Source organism: Oncorhynchus gorbuscha, linkage group LG14 (genome assembly GCF_021184085.1).
Source record: "Oncorhynchus gorbuscha isolate QuinsamMale2020 ecotype Even-year linkage group LG14, OgorEven_v1.0, whole genome shotgun sequence".
Taxonomy (NCBI): Eukaryota; Metazoa; Chordata; class Actinopteri; order Salmoniformes; family Salmonidae; genus Oncorhynchus; species Oncorhynchus gorbuscha.
The window spans coordinates 25852068-25870156 of record NC_060186.1 but is presented as its reverse complement, the minus strand read 5'-3'; the positions used below and the strand labels follow the sequence as shown (position 1 = coordinate 25870156).

The 18089-nt window shown below is 43.6% G+C and overlaps 1 protein-coding gene and 1 long non-coding RNA gene across 2 annotated transcripts; one reads left to right on the top strand and one right to left on the bottom strand.

Annotated features, from left to right (window-relative positions):
- Positions 1–245: 245 nt before the first annotated feature.
- LOC123994694 (ATP-binding cassette sub-family D member 2-like) lies at positions 246–15736 on the bottom strand. Its single transcript, XM_046297602.1, has 10 exons — positions 14576–15736; positions 14055–14235; positions 13133–13254; positions 8242–8410; positions 4678–4772; positions 3805–3950; positions 2954–3099; positions 1880–1964; positions 1554–1679; positions 246–659 (listed from the first exon to the last, which is right to left on the bottom strand). The coding sequence occupies exons 1-10, from the start codon at positions 15515–15517 to the stop codon at positions 446–448; spliced, it is 2226 nt and encodes a 741-aa protein (XP_046153558.1). The 5' UTR covers positions 15518–15736; the 3' UTR covers positions 246–445.
- A 982-nt stretch (positions 15737–16718) lies between these two features.
- Positions 16719–17358, top strand: LOC123994718. Its single transcript, XR_006831698.1, has 3 exons — positions 16719–16861; positions 16973–17030; positions 17213–17358. It is a non-coding gene; the product is annotated as an uncharacterized LOC123994718 (long non-coding RNA).
- The last annotated feature ends 731 nt before the right edge of the window (positions 17359–18089 follow it).

Below are 18089 nucleotides of genomic sequence, written 5' to 3'. Positions count from 1 at the left end.
TGAGTTTCGCTTGTATTTCGTGGGTGATTGTTTCGGTCTCTGTGTAGTTTCACCAGATAGGCTGTATTAGGTTTCACGTTCCGTTTGTTGTTTTTGTATATGTATAAGTTATTTCATGTATCACGATCTTTATTCATTAAAGACATGAGTAACCACTACGCTGCATTTCGGTCCGACTCTCTTTTGACAAACGAAGAACGCCGTTACAGTAGTGCTAGAAATTAAAAAATAATTTGACTTCATTGTTCAACCAAATAAAATTTTAGTCTCAGCTTGTCAGAGATTTTAAGTCTCTCAACCACTCAGCAATAAAAACATCTAGAAAACAACAGTGTCGCTGAATTCTTAAAACTCAACATTGGAAACGTATGGGAATATGCGTTTGGTGTGCGTTGGAAACAAAAAAATGATACTTTTGACTTTTCTGAACATGTCGCTCTTTCTTTCATTCCTCTGCTAAATCGGCTGTTTTGAGGGCTGAGTCCGCTCCCAGGATCTTGCAGAGTTCGTTGAGTCTGTGCTGCATCTTGGGTATTCCTGCAAGTGAAGACTCAAGGCGTTGTTTCTCCTCGGTCAGGGAGAGACGCGTAGCGGTGTCCAGCTGCTCGAACCTCCATCCTCCCTCACCATCAAACTGTAACAGGTGAGTGTGGTACTTCCTGTCGGTGGAGCAAGAATATGGGTTAAGGATGGGATTATTTCATGGTTGTGTTATGTTTCTCTTTTTAATTCCGTTCACTAGCTAGTCGAAGCACAACGTTATTTCCAAATAGTATACAATTGTCTTTGACCTTATGGTTGCGGTATGTTATGAAACAGTATTGCAGTGTTAGTGATGGCGCATGTGTCCTGTTCTATTGTGGTTGCAGTCATATTGTGATTATTTTGTGCTGTTCCCAGCCTTGTTGCGTGGTGTAGTGTCATGTCATGTCGTGTAAAATGTCATAGGGTAACGTGACTGCTAAGGTTAAACAAGCAACTAAATAGCAGCAGCAATCTCCTGAGAGGAACAGACTTGCACAATATTGTGGTTTGTAGTCCTGTTTGTGTTTTCTCTGAGGCTAACTCAAAGAAAACAAAGAACAGAGCATTGCTGACTTGACAACTAGTAGTGCATTTGCTTATAGGCTACTACTTGTTTTGAGGTAGTATTTTGCATTTCCTTTTTTCTACAGGTTTCTGTACGGTTTTCCTTTAAAACTTTTCTACAGTGTTAGGCACAGAATCTGTGTGCTTCAAGACAAAAAGCAGCATACAATATTACACATTGGACGTTAGAGAAACTATCTGGCTAGTCTTGCTTGCCAAACTCATGGTGCTCCACCTAGGTAGTGGAGACACAGCGGCTGTCGGAAGAGACACCATGGCTGCATTTAAACAGGCAGCCCAATTCTGACATTTTTTTCACAAATTGGTCTTTGGACCAATCAGATCAGCTCTGAAAAATATCTGACGTGAAAAGACCTGATGTGATTGGTCAAAATACCAATTAGTGGAAAAAAGATTGGAATTGGGCTGGACAGACTGGTCCAGATATGATATCTATCTCTTACCAGAGGGAGGGTCTATGGGTGATTGACAGTAAGGATATCCCAGCATCCTTTGCAGCCTGGAATATTTTCCCCTCCACGTCAATGCTGACAGCACTGGTGCACTCATCTAACAGGGCATACTTTGGCCTGACACACAAGAAAAAAGGAATTTAGAAGTGTTTAACTTTCGAATTAACGATTAATTAAATCAGCTGGCCACCAATCAATCAACTATAGAACAAGAGAGGAAAATGGGCTATTCAATCAACAGCACCATCTACTATTCAGTTTTTCCAACCCACACATACAGGGTTTAAGAAGGCCTGCGATGGCAGGCCAAGTCGTACCTGTTGTAGAACATGCGAGCCATGCCCATCCTCTGTTTCTCTCCCCCAGACAACACATCCTTCCAGTCCATCTCTGCATCCCAACCTACACACAGACAAGCAGACACACATCACAGTCAGTTAATATTGGAAGCACTGTCATTGACCACAGTTTTATTCTCCACTGGAAGAAGTAGGTTAAACGCTACCCAAAGACCAACGCAAAGGGTTTACATTTAGTGTAACCACGGTAACACCTGTGGCGAGAGCCCAAAGTTCAAGAATATTCCATAGGAGACTAACTGACTTACAAACGTTGTCTCTCTCTGAGGCTTGAAAACAAGCCTTTCCTTTGTCCCGCTGCCAAGGCCTCCTGTGTCTTTTCCGTTTAAATTACCGGGCTTCATATTCATCTCAAAAGACCAAAACCATAATACTTTCTAATCCCGATTTAGAGCCATGACGCAGGAGGAAAACGCAGGACTTCAATGTCTCCACAGCCGGCGTTTGTGAACAAACAGGGAAAATAATAATCCCTTCTGGAGGGATCTCAAGATGATTTTAGTTGAATGACCCTCTCCTCTGGCTAGGAACCAGTCACACGGTGGTTACAAAGCAGCCATTCATGGCTCTAACCGGGAGTGACTAGGCTTAGTGGTGAGGTCACATTAATGGAGCCGATTGTCGGAGAATAACAGGACCACTGGTCTCCAATTAACTACACTCTACATGTCCTTAATAAGACCAAAGATATGGAGAAGGACAGGCTGGTGCCACTAGAAAATACTGAAATAACTTCTTGAGTGGTCAAATGCACTTACAGACAGCGCATAGTATGATAAGAGATACAGAAACGTTTTATTTTTTAGGAAGGGTGTTAGCTGAACTGAGAGGGCCCCGTTCAGTATATGTCAGTTGTTGTTAGGGAATCCCCTTGGAAACCATATCATTCATCTCAAGGGCAAATGGCTTAAAAATAGGATGCTGGGAGTTTTTTTCAGGCCAGCTCTTTTCAAAGTGCACCTGTTACTACGCCTTCAGACCCACGCAGCCCTTCTGTTCTAGGCTGACTCAGATCCCTCCCCGGGTTCTTACCGCCCTCGCGGGTCACTATCTGGTTGAGGTTAACGATGTCCAGTATGACCTCCAGGTCCGTGTCTCTGTAGCCCCTGTCATGCATGTCCTTTAGAGAGTCTGGGTAGATCACCTGGTCTCTCAGGGTCCCAATGGACATGTACGGCCTGAGGAGAGGGCGAGAGCGAGAGCGAGAGAGAGGGGGAGATAGTCAGACACAACATTTGGGTAAAGAGGTCTGTGTGTGTGTCACGTTTCACCATTCCAGTAAAGCCGTCAAAACACCTGGAAGATCTGGTAAATATTTCACTACTAAGGTCTGGTTACTCTCTCTCACTCTCCATGGAGATCCAGTTACCAAGTCTAGAGGGTAAGGTGACCTCCTGCTGATTTTCAATACATTTGTGTGTGTGTGTGTGTGTGTGTGTGTGTGTGTGTGTGTGTGTGTGTGTGTGTGTGTGTGTGTGTGTGTGTGCATACAGAATATTCATCCGTGCATGCTTGTGTGTGTGCCTCTATGCAAGCCTGCATGGTACAGATGTAGGATCTTCATTTGAGCCAGTTTGCCACAGCAGGAAAATAATCCTGCAGCAACAGGAAATGTGAATTATTATGTGGATTTTAATTAGTGGCTATTTTTGTAGGGGTTGGTCCATGTTTTGTTAGGGCAAATCAAGTCTGACATTTTAAAGTGGAAATTACAAACTTTAGAAGCCTATTTAAACCCGTTTGCATTTCCTGTTGTGCAGTAACATTGGCAGCAACAATAGAGTGGTCAAATGAAGATCCTATAATCTATACATGGGTACACGTGTGTCAGAGTCGGTACATGTGTGGGCATAAGGATGTGTGTGACAGTGACAACCACTAACCTTTGTGGTATGTAGAACATGTGTTGTGGGGAGGGCTTGTGCAGCAGCCCCCCATAGACAGGCCACAGCCCACTGAGGATCCTGAACAGAGAACTCTTCCCACAGCCGTTAGGACCTGTGATCAACAGGTGCATACCTTCCTCCACCTGCAAGAAACAGCATTCACACACACACACACACACACACACACACACACACACACACACACACACACACACACACACACACACACACACACACACACACACACACACACACACACACACACACACACGTTATAGCCTTGGAGTACTGAATAGTTTCCTCACAGCTGATGTGTCTAACAACCCATGACATGAGTGTGGCAAAGCAATCACTTGATTGTATGTTGTCCCTACATCTTTTTTTTTGTCATGGTTTATGTTGAGTATTAGGAAGCAATACTGTCCTTATTTTATACTATGCAGTGTGTGTGTGTGTGTGTGTGTGTGTGTGTGTGTGTGTGTGTGTGTGTGTGTGTGTGTGTGTGTGTGTGTGTGTGTGTTACATGTGTGCTTCCTTCTTTTAGCCAGGGTTCACTTCACAAAAATAAATTCAAATCTCAAAGTGAACTAACTTCCGGGTAACACAACAAAGGACAAAGCATGTACTCCCTACCCTGGGGGAAGATGGCTGGAGGATTAGGAAAACAGTAACAGCAAACACATCACAGGTGCTGTAACATTTAGGATGATTTAGTAGGACGCACTTTCACCACACTTTGGGAATGGAAACAAAAATCTGCTTTCTTATTGGATAAGTTCAGGTAGTACATCATTTGAAGTATTTCACTTCATTTGAAAACGTTTTATCACTACTGAACATCACCCAGGATGTTGATGTGTTATTTCTCACCTTGAAGTTGAGGCTGGAGACCACTATGTCTCCATTGGGAGTGATGATAGGGACACTCTCACACACGATGCCATTGTCCACGTCGATGACTCTTCCTGCAGAAGACAAAGACAAAATAAATAAAAAAAAAAAAGAACTGGTCATTGTGTGTCGATCAATAATTCATATGATCAGTTCAGTCAACCAGAGTGCACGTGGCTGCCAGAAAAAAAATGTGTGGCAGCATTTAAAAAGTGTGAGAAAGTGTAAAAAAGTGCAGCTGTAGATAGCCAGGACGTGGCCAACTGACTAACTAGCTGTGTTAGCGAAGAGTATGTCCAGATGCACATGTTCATCAGTGCTATTAGCCGAGCAGTTAGAGCGTTGGGCCAATTACAGAAAGGTGGTTGGTTCGAATACCGGGCTGACATGGTGAAAAACCTGTCAAAGTACCCTTGAGCAATTAACCCTAATTTGCTCCAGGGGTGCCGTACTACTATGGCTGACCCTGTAAAACGACACACTTCACTGTACCTATCGGTGTATGAAACGAAACAATAAAACATCTTATATCATGATTACAGTCGATTGATGCTGAGGATGGATATCTGGCTTTAGACCAAGATGGTGAGAAAGAACAGCAAGAAAGATACACAGGATTAGCCTTGGCTGTTTCCCAAATTGCACCCTATTCCATTTTATAGTGCACTACTTTTGACAAAGGCCCATAGGTCTCTGGTCAAAAGTCAGTGTTTCCCCTAGGATTTTTGTTCAGCAGCGATGGCAAAGTTAGACGTCAATTCTTTTGAAAAGGACATTCTACTCCAAAATGAAAGAATATATGACTATGTTGACACCATCTGAAACGTAATTTTCTCTTTAAAAGCATTCAAATCTGTAGCCAGAAATAAATAGGCTGAAGCTTGGGTTGGCCCATCTGCATTTACAGTGCATTTGGAAAGTATTCAGACCCCTGGACTTTTCCACATTTTGTTACGTTACAGGCTTATTCTAAAATGGATTAAATAGCTTTTTCCCCCCTCATCAATCTACACACAATACCACATAATGACAAAGCAAAAACAGTTTTTTAGAAATTGAAATATCACATTTACATAAGTAGTCAGGCCCTTTACTCAGTACTTTGTTGAAGCACCTTTGTAAGTGATTACAGCCTCAAGTCTTCTTGGGTATGACGCTACAAGCTTGGCACACCTGTATTTGGGGAGTTTCTCCCATTCCTCTCTGCAGATCCTCTCAAGATCTGTCAGGTTGGATGGGGAGCATCGCTGCACAGCTATTTTCAGGTATCCCCAGAGATGTTTAATCAGGTTCAAGTCCAGGCTCTGGCTGGGCCACTCAAGGATATTCAGACTTGTCCCGAAGCCACTCCTGCGTTGTCTTGGCTGTGTGCTTAGGGTCGTTGTCCTTTTGGAAGGTGAACCTTAGCATCAGTCTAAGGTCCTGAGCCATCTGAAGCAGGTTTTCATCAAGGATCTCTCTGTACTTTGCTCCTGACTAGTCCCCCAGTCCCTGCCACTGAAAAACATCCCCACCGCATGATGCTGCCAATACCATGCTTCACCGTAGGGAAGTTAACAGGTTTCCTCCAGAAGTGACACTTGGCATTCAGGTCAAAGAGTTCAATCTTGGTTTGTGAATCTTCTTTCTCGTGGTCTGAGAGTCCTTTACGTGCCTTTTGGAAAACTCCAAGCAGGTTGTCATGTGCCTTTCACTGAGGAGTGGCTTCGGTCTGGCCACTCTACCATAAAGGCCTGATTGGTGGAGCGCTGCAGAGATGGTTGTCCTTCTGGAAAGTTCTCCCATCTCCACAGAGGAACTCTGGAGCTCTGTCAGAGTGACCATCAGGTTCTTAGTCACCTCACTGACCAAGGCCCTTCTCCCCCGATTGTTCAGTTTGGACGGGCCAGCTCTAGGAAGAGTCTTGATGGTTCCAAACTTCTTCCATTTAAGAATGATGGAAGCAACTGTGTTCTTGGGGACCTTCATTGCTGCAAAAATTTCTTGGTACCCTTCCCCATATCTGTGCCTCGACACAATCCTGTCTTGGAGCTCTACGGACAATTCCTTTGACCTCATGGCTTGGTTTATGCTCTGACATGCACTGTCAACTGTGGGACCTTATATAGACAGGTGTGTGCCTTTCCAAATCATGTCCAATCAATTGAATTTACCACAGGTGGACTCCAATAAAGTTGTTGAAACATCTCAAGGATGATCAATGGAAACAAGAGGCACCTGAGCTCAATTTCAAGTCTTGTAGCAAAGGGTCTGAATACTTACGTAAATAAGTTATTTATTTTTTATTTTTAATACATTTACAAATATTTTTAAAACTTGTTTTTGCTTTGTCATTATGGGGTATTGTGTGTAGATTGATAAGGAAAAACATTTGTTTAAAATATTTTAGAATAAGGCTGTAACGTAACAAAATGTGGAAAGAGTAAATGGGTCTGAATACTTTCAGAATGTACTGTACCTACGACTATAACTTGACACATATATACGTCATTCCAGGCAACTGAACATTTTAGAGGCCCTCCTCCTGGCCGCAGGGACAAAATGTTTTAACGCAAATTTCCCCAAATTCTACCCATTCTGTCATAGGGCGGAGAAAACATGTCAGTTTTAAAGTACGTCTCCTGCAATTTTATACATTTTGCCATTGGGCTGAGAGAAAATGTGCTGTTTAGAGCAAATTTCCTACAATTCTACACACGTATGCAGTGTTCTTATGCTATCTGAATGACTCAAACATTGTCACAAAATAATGGCATGCAATTTTGGGACTTTTAGATTCTCCCTGACTGTCTAGTTTTATTTTGGTGATTGTCAGTTCTCGAAGATGATCATATTTTATTTTTAATATATAGGTCCATTATCTTTTCCACATGATCTGTTTTAGTCATTTAACTTTACAGTGAAAACATTTTAACATCCCCAATTTTTTTATTTATATACAGTATATAAATATTTACATACAGTATATCCAGATTTAGAAGTGGTGGCCTGCCACTGGTAAATTAATATGAGGAAACACTGAAAGTAGTGCACTATATAGGGAATAGGGTGCCATTTGGGGTGGACCCTGTGTCTCTCTCTAGCCTGTAGAAAATACGTTCAAACTAAAGTATTTAGTCCCATATTCCTAGCACGCAATGACTACATCAATCTTGTGACTACAAACTTGTTGGATGCATTTCCTGTTTATTTTGGTTGTGTTTTCAGATTATTTTGTTTCTGAACACTTCTACATTCATGTGGATGCTATCATTAGGGAATATCCTGAATGAATCGTGAATAATGATGAGTGATAAAGTTACAGACGCACAAATATCATTGAAGCTGGTAACCCTCCGGCTGCCGGATCACTCCCGGCACGCAGCTCGGGGATTCGAACCGGCAACCTTTCGGTTACCAGGCTACCAGCCCGCCTCTCTAACCCAGATTCTACCACAACCCCCCCAGCTGAATAGGGAATAGAATAACGTTTGAGTGTCTCACATGTGTAAGTGTATCCTACGTACCTCTGGACAAACGTGTACTAAACCTCAGATAGTTTACCTTTGATTTCCAAAGGCCCGTCGATGTGCATCTCTGGCCTGGCCACGATCTTCTTCTCTCCTGTTCCCATGGTCGAAGCGGACGAGCGCTTGTAGATGCCCCTCTGCACCTCGCCAAACACCAGGAACATGTTGTAGACGCGTGTCGTGTAGCCCGCCAGCTCTGTGACCTATCACAGACAACAAGAAAGGTCAGAGGTCACTTGTTGAGGTAAATAACACTGGAGTCAGTTAGGTCGCCTTACCCAAAAGAGTTCCATTGCCCAACAGTAGGTGTGTGCAAAGTAGAGCAGTGTGTGTGTCTTTGGGAAAACTGCAGAGCTGGTCTATAGCAGTGTATTGTAGAGTGCACTGAAAATCTGGTCAGGATTACAGTACAAGCTGAAGGGCCATTATTTGATTCAATGATGGAAAAGACCTCTGTATAATTTATGCAACTAATTTTCACTCATAACTTAATCTGACTCTAAACAATGGCTGGTGTTGTTTTTTCATAGCTGTCTGTATCTGTGTTTAGGGAACACACAGTACTGATGATGGTCCGAGGCCTTCCTACAGATAACAGAGCAATGTACACGCTTAGAAAAAAGGGTTCTAAAAGGGTTCTGCGGCTGTCCCTACAAGAGAACACTTTTTGGTTTAAGGTTAAACCCTTTTGGTTACAGGTAGAACCCTTTTGGGTTCCATATGGAAAGGTTTGACAGGATTACAAACACAGACTGACCAGCTCAAATAGACAGAAGCCTTCTGTATGGCAGACCAATCCGAACTCCTCTCTCGGCATGCCCAGCCCACCAATCATGGCTAGTGGGAAGGTTGCTGACTTTTTCTGTGGCTTAACCAACAGGGCTCGTAATTTAACAATTTTACAGATGGCATACAAGTTTGTTATTAAGGCACATGAAAATTCACATGTTCGAGAAGGCATTTCTGCCAAAAAAAGTTCAAACGGCTCTCCTGTGAAGTCGTGACATACGCCTAGTTTCCTGAATAGGGTCACATTTTAAGGAGATATCTTCCAAGTTAGTTAGGGTGCCATAGGATTGATAATGAGGAGCTGAACCCAGCCAGGCAGGCTACATGAATGATCACCAGATGGAGGATTATTCACAGCTAGGCTAAGCCGGCCAGCATGAGTGGCAGAGTGGGAAAGACTTCAAGTGGAACTGGCAGCTGATGGGATCCTCCTCTTTTTAATAGAGGCCATCACTCTGTTTTCTCACGCAATCGCATAGCCTATAGAACCACCTGGTGGTTTACCCTTTGCCTTTTGACCTGTCTAAAATAAAGAATGGAGTTATTGTGATGGTGTAGGCTATAGATGGATTTCTTGGACTTATGTAGATGTTCCAAATGTCTGCATTAGTGGCTTGTAGGCTATGCATGGAAGCCAGAAGATTCTAAATGTGTTTATGTTAATTAACATGAGATCGACAGATGTTTGCTTGACAATCACCGGCTGACAAAATGTCATGACCGCCACAGCCTTAGGTGTGTCACAGTCTCAGGCTGTTTTCAGACAGAGTGCAGTGACAGCAGCAGTAGTGCAATGTGCCCTGCCTGTGTCTGTCAAATCCAAACAAATGTTATTTGTCAAATACAACAGGTGTAGACCGTACTGTGAAATGCCTACTTACAAGCCCTTAACCAACAATGCAGTTCAAGAAATAGAGTTAAGAAAATATTTACTAAATAGACTAAAGTAAAACATTTAAATTTTAAAAAGTACAAAAGAAAATTACATAACAATGCTATATTTTATTTAACTAGGCAAGTCAGTTAAGAACAGATCCTTATTTACAGCGACAGCCTACCCCGGCCAAACCCTAACCCGGATGACACTGGGCCAATTGTGCGCCGCCCTATGGGACTCCCAATCCCGGCCAGTTGTGATCCAACCTGAAATCCAACCAGGGTCTGTAGTGACGCCTCTAGCACTGAGATGCAGTGCCTTAGACCGCTGCGCCACTCGGGAGCCTTGAGTGGCAGGGGTACGGCGGTAAATACACAGGGTACCGGTACCGAGACAATGTGCGGGGGTACAGGTTAGTCGAGGTAATTTGTAAAGTGACTATGCATAGATAATAAACAGCGAGTAGCAGCAGTGTAAAAACAAAGGGGGGTGTGTCAATGTAAATTATCCAGGTGGCCATTTGATGAATTGTTCAGCAGTCTTATGGCTTGGGGGTAGAGGCAACTGGTCAGGATGCTCTCGATCGTACAGCTGTAAAACCTTTTGAGGATCTGGGGAACCGTGCCAAATCTGGGGAAGAGCTGTTGTCGTGCCCTCTTCACAACTGTCTTGGTGTGTTTGGACCATGATAGTTTGTTGGTGTTCTCGACCCGTTCCAATTCAGCTCTATCTATGTTAATGGGGGGTCTCTGACCTCCTCCCTATAGGCTGTCTCATCATTGTCTGGGATCAGGCCTACCACTGTTGTGTCGTCAGAAAACGCAATGATGGTGTTGGGAGTCGTACTTGGCCGCGCAGTCGTGGGTGAACAGGGTGAACGTGTGTGCCCCTGCTGCATAACATACCCTACTGTTACATAACCTGCTTGGGTGTGTGGCACTGTTCAAACACTGAGCAGGGTGAGCTACAGTGAGTGAACCTTACCTCAGGAAAGCATCTCTGCCTGCCTCTTAGGGTGCCAAAGCAAATCCAAAACACTACCTAATAATCACATTCTGTTCTTTTTCATACCCTGTGTGTTCTCCACACTGTATGGTACAGTGGGGCAAAAAAGTATTTAGTCAGCCACCAATTGTGCAAGTTCTCCCACTTAAAAAGATGAGATTTTCATCATAGGTACACTTCAACTATGACAGACAAAATGAGAAGAAATCAATCCAGAAAATCACATTGTAGGATTTTTAATGAATTTATTTGCAAATTATGGTGGAAAATAAGTATTTGGTCACCTACAAACAAGCAAGATTTCTGGCTCTCACAGACCTGTAACTTCTTCTTTAAGAGGCTCCTCTGTCCTCCACTCGTTACCTGTACTAATGGCACCTGTTTGAGCTTGTTATCAGTATAAAAGACACCTGTCCACAACCTCAAACAGTCACACTCCAAACTCCACTATGGCCAAGACCAAAGAGCTGTCAAAGGACACCAGAAACAAAATTGTAGACCTGCACCAGGCCGGGAAGACTGAATCTGCAATAGGTAAGCAGCTTGGTTTGAAGAAATCAAATGTGGGAGCAATTATTAGGAAACGGAAGACATACAAGACCACTGATATTCTCCCTCGATCTGGGGCTCCACGCAAGATCTCACCCCGTGGGGTCAAAATGATCACAAGAACGGTGAGCAAAAATCCCAGAACCACACGGGGGAACCTAGTGAATGACCTGCAGAGAGCTGGGACCAAAGTAACAAAGCCTACCATCAGTAAGACACTATGCCGCCAGGGACTCAAATCCTGCAGTGCCAGACGTGTCCCCCTGCTTAAGCCAGTACATGTCCAGGGCCATTTAAAGTTTGCTAGAGAGCATTTGGATGATCCAGAAGAAGATTGGGAGAATGTCATATGGTCAGATGAAACCAAAATATAACTTTTCGGTAAAAACTCAACTCGTTGTGTTTGGAGGACAAAGAATGCTGAGTTGCATCCAAAGAACATCATACCTACTGTGAAGCATGGGGGTGGAAACATCATGCTTTGGGACTGTTTTTCTGCAACGGGACCAGGACAACTGATCTGTGTAAAGGAAAGAATGAATGGGGCCATGTATCGTGAGATTTTGAGTGAAAACCTCCTTCCATCAGCAAGGGCATTGAAGATGAAACGTGGCTGGGTCTTTCAGTATGACAATGATCCCAAACACACCGCCCGGACAACGAAGGAGTAGCTTCGTAAGAAGCATTTCAAGGTCCTGGAGTGGGCTAGCCAGTCTCCAGATCTCAACCCCATAGAAAATCTTTGGAGGGAGTTGAAAGTCCGTGTTGCCCAGCAACAGCCCCAAAACATCACTGCTCTAGAGGAGATCTGAATGGAGGAATGGGCAAAAATACCAGCAACAGTGTGTGAAAACCTTGTGAAGACTTACAGAAAACGTTTGACCTCTGTCATTGCCAACAAAGGGTATATAACAAAGTATTGGGATAAACTTTTGTTATTGACCAAATACTTATTTTCCACCATAAGTTGCAAATAAATTCATTAAAAATCCTACAATGTGATTTTCTGGATTTTTTTTTCTAATTTTGTCTGTCATAATTGAAGTGTACCTATGATGAAAATTACAGGCCTCATCTTTTTAAGTGGGAGAACTTTCACAATTGGTGGCTGACTAAATACTTTTTTGCCCCACTGTATGACTAAATGTAGCCTAACCTTCAGTAGGAAGTGTGATACTGATTTGCAAGGCAAAGGATTACAAAAACCAGTCTGACACCAACAATACTCATTTCCTCTTATTGAAAGGTCTACCCTCCCCTACAGAGTGAAACAGTGCGCTTTCTTGCACCTCAGCCCTTTTCTCACATCCATGTAATACTGTAGATATAACTGTCATATTCACAAATATTGTAGTGGGCATATCACCACCGACACATACAACATTCAAATCAGCACCGTGATGGGGTACATAAAATGTCCTTTTGGGCCTAAATCTGGTAACTCAAAAATAAATGTCTGCAAAATAATAAATGCGTGTGGATGGACATCATCATTTTGGGATTACAATGAGGGATCTTTTTCTTTGGTGTTGCTTCATGTTGGTCAGACCGTTTGAAAGTCCTCTTGTCATGAGTGGGTCTAATGGCTCACTCGAACACTGTCCATTCACTCTAATGCCACTTGAATGTAAGAGACGAGACAGGAGAGAGTGAGAGAGAGAAGAGAAGAGAGGAGAGGAGAGGAGAGAGAAGCGTGAGACATCACCTCTTTGTAGGAGGACATGATCCTCTCGATGGCGTCAGCTCCAGAGGCCAGGAGATTGCGGGCGGTGGTGAAGGCCTCTGTCCTCTCGCTCACCAGCACCTGAGTCTGACCGTCGGCAGTCTCTGTGAGAGGGGAAGTTAAGGATCGACACTATGAGATAACATACTGGGCCCGTAGCCCCTTGGCTTTCTGATCTGTGAACACCTAGGGGGTATGGCCTAAGGAAGGGCCTAGGAACTAGGGAAAGTGGCAAAAGGCCGAAATGGAACAGAGCCATTCTGTGCTTAGACCAGTAAAACTGTAATGACAGATCTTGTTTTTTTGTGGCCAAAAACCCCAAAGTTGCCATGTTATCAGTGTGTATGACACTGATGGGGGTGGAGACCACAGGAGGATGGTGGCACCTTAATTGGGGAGGACGGGCTCGTGGTAATGGCTGTAGCGGAACAGGTGGAATGGTATCAAATACATCAAACACATGGTTTCCATCTGTTTGATGCCTTTCCATTTGGCATCAAACACATTATTATGAGCTGACCTCCCATCAGGCAACAGTAGCATTCCGTTGGTTAGCAGCTAACAGGACAATAGGGACAACAGGATGAATATACCCTTAACAGCACAACAAAGTCCTTGTTGAATAACACCTACAGGGTATCGTTGAGATAGTTGGTTCCCGTGGGTTAACACATGCTGATCAGCTACAACGGTGTGTGGAACATGCAAATGAAGAGGGGCTGTTTTTGGGGGGCTTTGTGAGTCCAGCACAAAATGACCTGAATAAAACCAAACGTCAATCGGTTCAAATGAAAGACAGAATAGGCTACCTGCTGGTACGCACAAACAGAGATCAACCATGACAACCCTTCCTGAAAACAAGGGGCTTTAGACGAAAACAAGATGATGTCGTGGTGACTATTACCGCTGTCAGCGAAGCCAGTAGCTGTGATGATGGGCACAGCCACCATGACCAGTCCACAGCTACTCCACACGTACTTCATGAGGAACTGCTCCACCATGATGTACCACAGACGCTTGGACAGGATCAAGTTCATCTGCTCCGCCAGGGCCCGGTAGCACTTCTGCAGCTGACGCATCTCCACCTGACACACACAGGACCGGAAGACACAGACAGGCAGTTTACATTGCAGTCACAAAAAGTATGTGGCCTACACAGCACAGCACATTCACAACAAATGGATTGCAAATAGAGTTCACATAGCATTCACATTGTATGTTAGTTATTTTGCACTAGACAGTCTTATTTAAAAACAAGTGCATATAAGGAGGCTGTCAATCAAATGATTGAAATTCACTTTTGGGAATTGGATACGATGTCATAGGTGTGAATTGGATCCAACTCCAAGGGACCCAACCCATTGGTATTGCTATTATAATAAATACATTTGCATGGAAAATCCACCACGCATCTTTCTTGTATACCTTGTGTCCCCTGTAGAAGGCTATCTCCTCTGCATTGGCAATGATCCTGGAATGCACATAGCGTAAATGGCCTTTCCTGTGGGCCTCCTCAGCTACTAGTTTTCCGAATTTCGGCGAGCAGGCCCTCAGAACCTTGGCCGTGCAAAACACCACCAGCCCGGCCAGCAGGGTCGGCCCGCTGGCGTTGGCCCCCCTGGACCGAGCCGTCTGGATGAGGGTGTAGGAGGTGAGTATCACATCCAAGATGGGCTTGGTGAGGTTCGAGTAGAGATGCGCAACGGATTGGGAAAACATCATTACGTCCTCGGTAAGAGACTGGTCCGGGTTGGTCAGCCTCCCGTCCATGTTGCTGACTTTGTAGTAGGTCTGGTCTGTGAAATAGGTGGTGTAGGCATGGTCCACTAGCCGTGTGCGGAAGGCGAGGGCCAGCTTGCACTCGAGGTAGCGGATAACACTGTTCACGAATGTGGCCGGAATGGCAATAAGGAGCCATTTCATCAGTTGGATGATGAAGCTGCGTGGTTCTTTCTCAACGATTGTTTTCACAATCTTGCCATCCAATCCTGCGACATAGATAGACAGAAATGTCCGTGAAATCAACGCGACCGAATGCAGAGACAGCAATCCGAGCTCTTTGGTAACAAGCTTTGGAAAGAGGATTTTGATGAGTTCAAATATCTGTTTAAAAAATTCTGCGTTTACCCCAGGCGACGTTTTATGACTCAGTGCATCTGTTTGTGATTTAACGACAACCGTTGAGCCATTTTCCTCTCCTTTAGAGCCCCTGCTATTCCTGCATCCATTCCGTTTCACGAATTGTCTGCAGACGATGGGGTACAGGGTTTTCACCCCGTAGGCAGCGGCCGCGAGAAAGACAGCCCGCTTCGCTGCAGTCGTCCGGTCCCATTTCACTCTGAACGCCGCATCAAGTATATTGGACATCTTTCCCCTACGCAGCGATCAAAGAGCTAGTCTGGTTATTTCCGTGCTACATCCATCGGGGATTTTAGTATGATTATGGATCTGGAAGCGAAAAGAAAAGGAAAAACCATCTCCCTCATACAACCGTGGGATGTTTAGGCTAGAAAACCCACCCGCTAGCTACGTTCTCGTGTTTCCGTCATTTGGTTTGGCAGTGTTTTATTTATTATAGGCAACACCCCGGAAAGACACGATACGGTTGTGAGGGACGTATTCAAATGAGGTCCCTACTGTACGTTTTTACTATACACACACTGTATTGTGACTATATTTTGTCAGTGAGTGTAGTAACCTGGTTACTACGAACGCCTCTCTCGTCTTTGAGAGGGACATAGTAGCTATGTCATGTATGTGTCTGTTGGCTTGGCTCCTGCATCTTTGTACCTCTCATCATTATAATCGGCTACTTGATGAGAACGTTTCACTAGTAGCTAGCTAGCTAGGTTTCATAAAAACTCAACAACTATCAACTACCGTATGTTAGATACATTTTTTTTAAAGTGCTGATAAAATATGTTCCAATTAAGTTTTTTTTTTGTCTGTCTGATTTTACTGGGCAAAGTGAATTGGGTCGGTGGTTCAAGCGGAGTTTGACAGCTAGCTAACTAACGTTGGCCTCGTTAGCACTTTTACAGATGTAACATTAACATTAACGTTACTTGTTGACAGTTTGGGTGGAACGAAAAAAAAACTGCTTGTTAGCGAATATTCAACATTAACTTTGTATTTCTTTGTCAGATAACATTATAATTGTTACTATTTAACAAAAATATTCTCTTGACCCCCTTTTTAAGATCAATTTTAACTTGATTTTCCATTATGAATATTAACGTTACAGGAACCGGTTTTATGATGAGAAATGGCATGAAAAAGCAGAGGGTAAATAAGGTACCATATTGTATATATTATAATACAGTATATGTGACATGATAATACATATGCCCACATTTGATCAGGAATTCTTTGAAAAGAAGAAAATGCAGAGAAAGATGAAAACCTTAGGAATACCAACCTCAGTACATGTATGTACCGGGCGACTTCATTCATAGTAAACCAGATTGCTGCAAAGAATAAAACAATAGTGAGTTCAGACAGACATCTATAGATTATGGATACATACTAATAACATTGAAAAAGGATCCCACCCACAACAATAACTTGGTTTATTCCAGATCAGCCAAAGATAACCCACATCACTGATGATAAGGGAGGACCGAAGTCAATGAAGGAGGGGCCCCTGAAGTTACCCATGAGCCCTTGTCCCCCATCACATTTTTCCCTTGTGGAGAGCCAGCCTTTGTACAGGTATGGCTATAGATATATCAAGAAATTATAGAATCATTCCAGGAGGAAAAGTGAAACAGTAGCTCATCTAAGTATTTGCAATAACGGTACTGTACTACTGATGTATTTTAGTGTCCAGGCTGCTAGAAAGAGAAAGCACTGCATTCCTGATGGATTCAAGTGTAGACAGGTCAGTCACGTTTACTCACACTGATTAGTCTTTTCTGACAACACAAATACATCACCTCACATTACTAGTACTCTTTTTTACCATATTTCTGAACTTACAGATACAATCAGCTTTATGTAAATAATGACTCAACCTTGTGACATTTGGCTGGTTCATTGATCGTTGCTCTCTGCTCTCACCAGTGCTGGAGTCAGACACCAGTACGTCAGACTACCAGCAACACATCCAGGAGAAGGGGCTCACCCTTCGTCAGTCTACTCCTCAGGGGCAGGCCTGCTCTCCCTCCAGCAGAGAGCACAGGTCCAGCCATATCTCCACCTCAGAGCAACCACAGGTATTCATTCAAACACTTTCACAGTAACAGTATTCTTTCATTTGGAATGGATTTAACCTCACCTCTACCCCGCAAACACATGAAACAAAGACAAATGAGTGTGCATTCATTCCACTGTATTAACAGTTTTGTGAAGTAAAGAAAAGATATAACTGAAACCTAATAGATATTTGATTTTGTAGTTCATACCTTTATCTCAGCCAGGAGGGAGGAGAGAGTGTCCAGTACCAAGTGGGCCCAAACAGCAGCTGAACATGACCCCCCTCAGTATCCAAAGTACGGTTTGGAGGCACAGAGCCTGAGTGAGTACTGAACTGAAATATCAAAAGATGTGTTTTTACCTGATGTGCAGCAAATCATTTTCTTTATCCGTCATACATTATTGAGATTGACAACCCCCCCCCCATATTATTTTTTTCCTGATTTCCATTGCTGTGAAGATAGACGTATTAGTTGATATTTCCATAACTTGTGCACTGACTAATGGGGTATGCATCGGCCTACCCAGTAGCACAGAGACCAGAGACCATGCCATGCACATAGTGGGGTTCTCTATCAACCAATCTGAGGGCAAAAGACCACACCTTGGAGTGTTCTCTCAAAAATCAGTCAATGGAGTTCTCCGTCAACCAAATAGAGAGTGAAGAGCAACACAACGAAGCACTCTTCAGGGCCTGCAGTAATGAGGATTATGGAAGTGAAGGTACTTGTGCATCCCAAATGGC

Excerpts from the sequence above, each read along its gene's own strand:
- LOC123994694 (XM_046297602.1), bottom strand. The coding sequence starts at position 15,517 with ATGTCCAATATACTTGATGCGGCGTTCAGAGTGAAATGGGACCGGACG. Across the intron at positions 13,255-14,054 it reads TACTGGCTTCGCTGACAGCG|AGACTGCCGACGGTCAGACT; the intron begins GTAATAGTCACC and ends CCCCTCTCACAG. Across the intron at positions 3,951-4,677 it reads TCTCCAGCCTCAACTTCAAG|GTGGAGGAAGGTATGCACCT; the intron begins GTGAGAAATAAC and ends TGTTTCTTGCAG.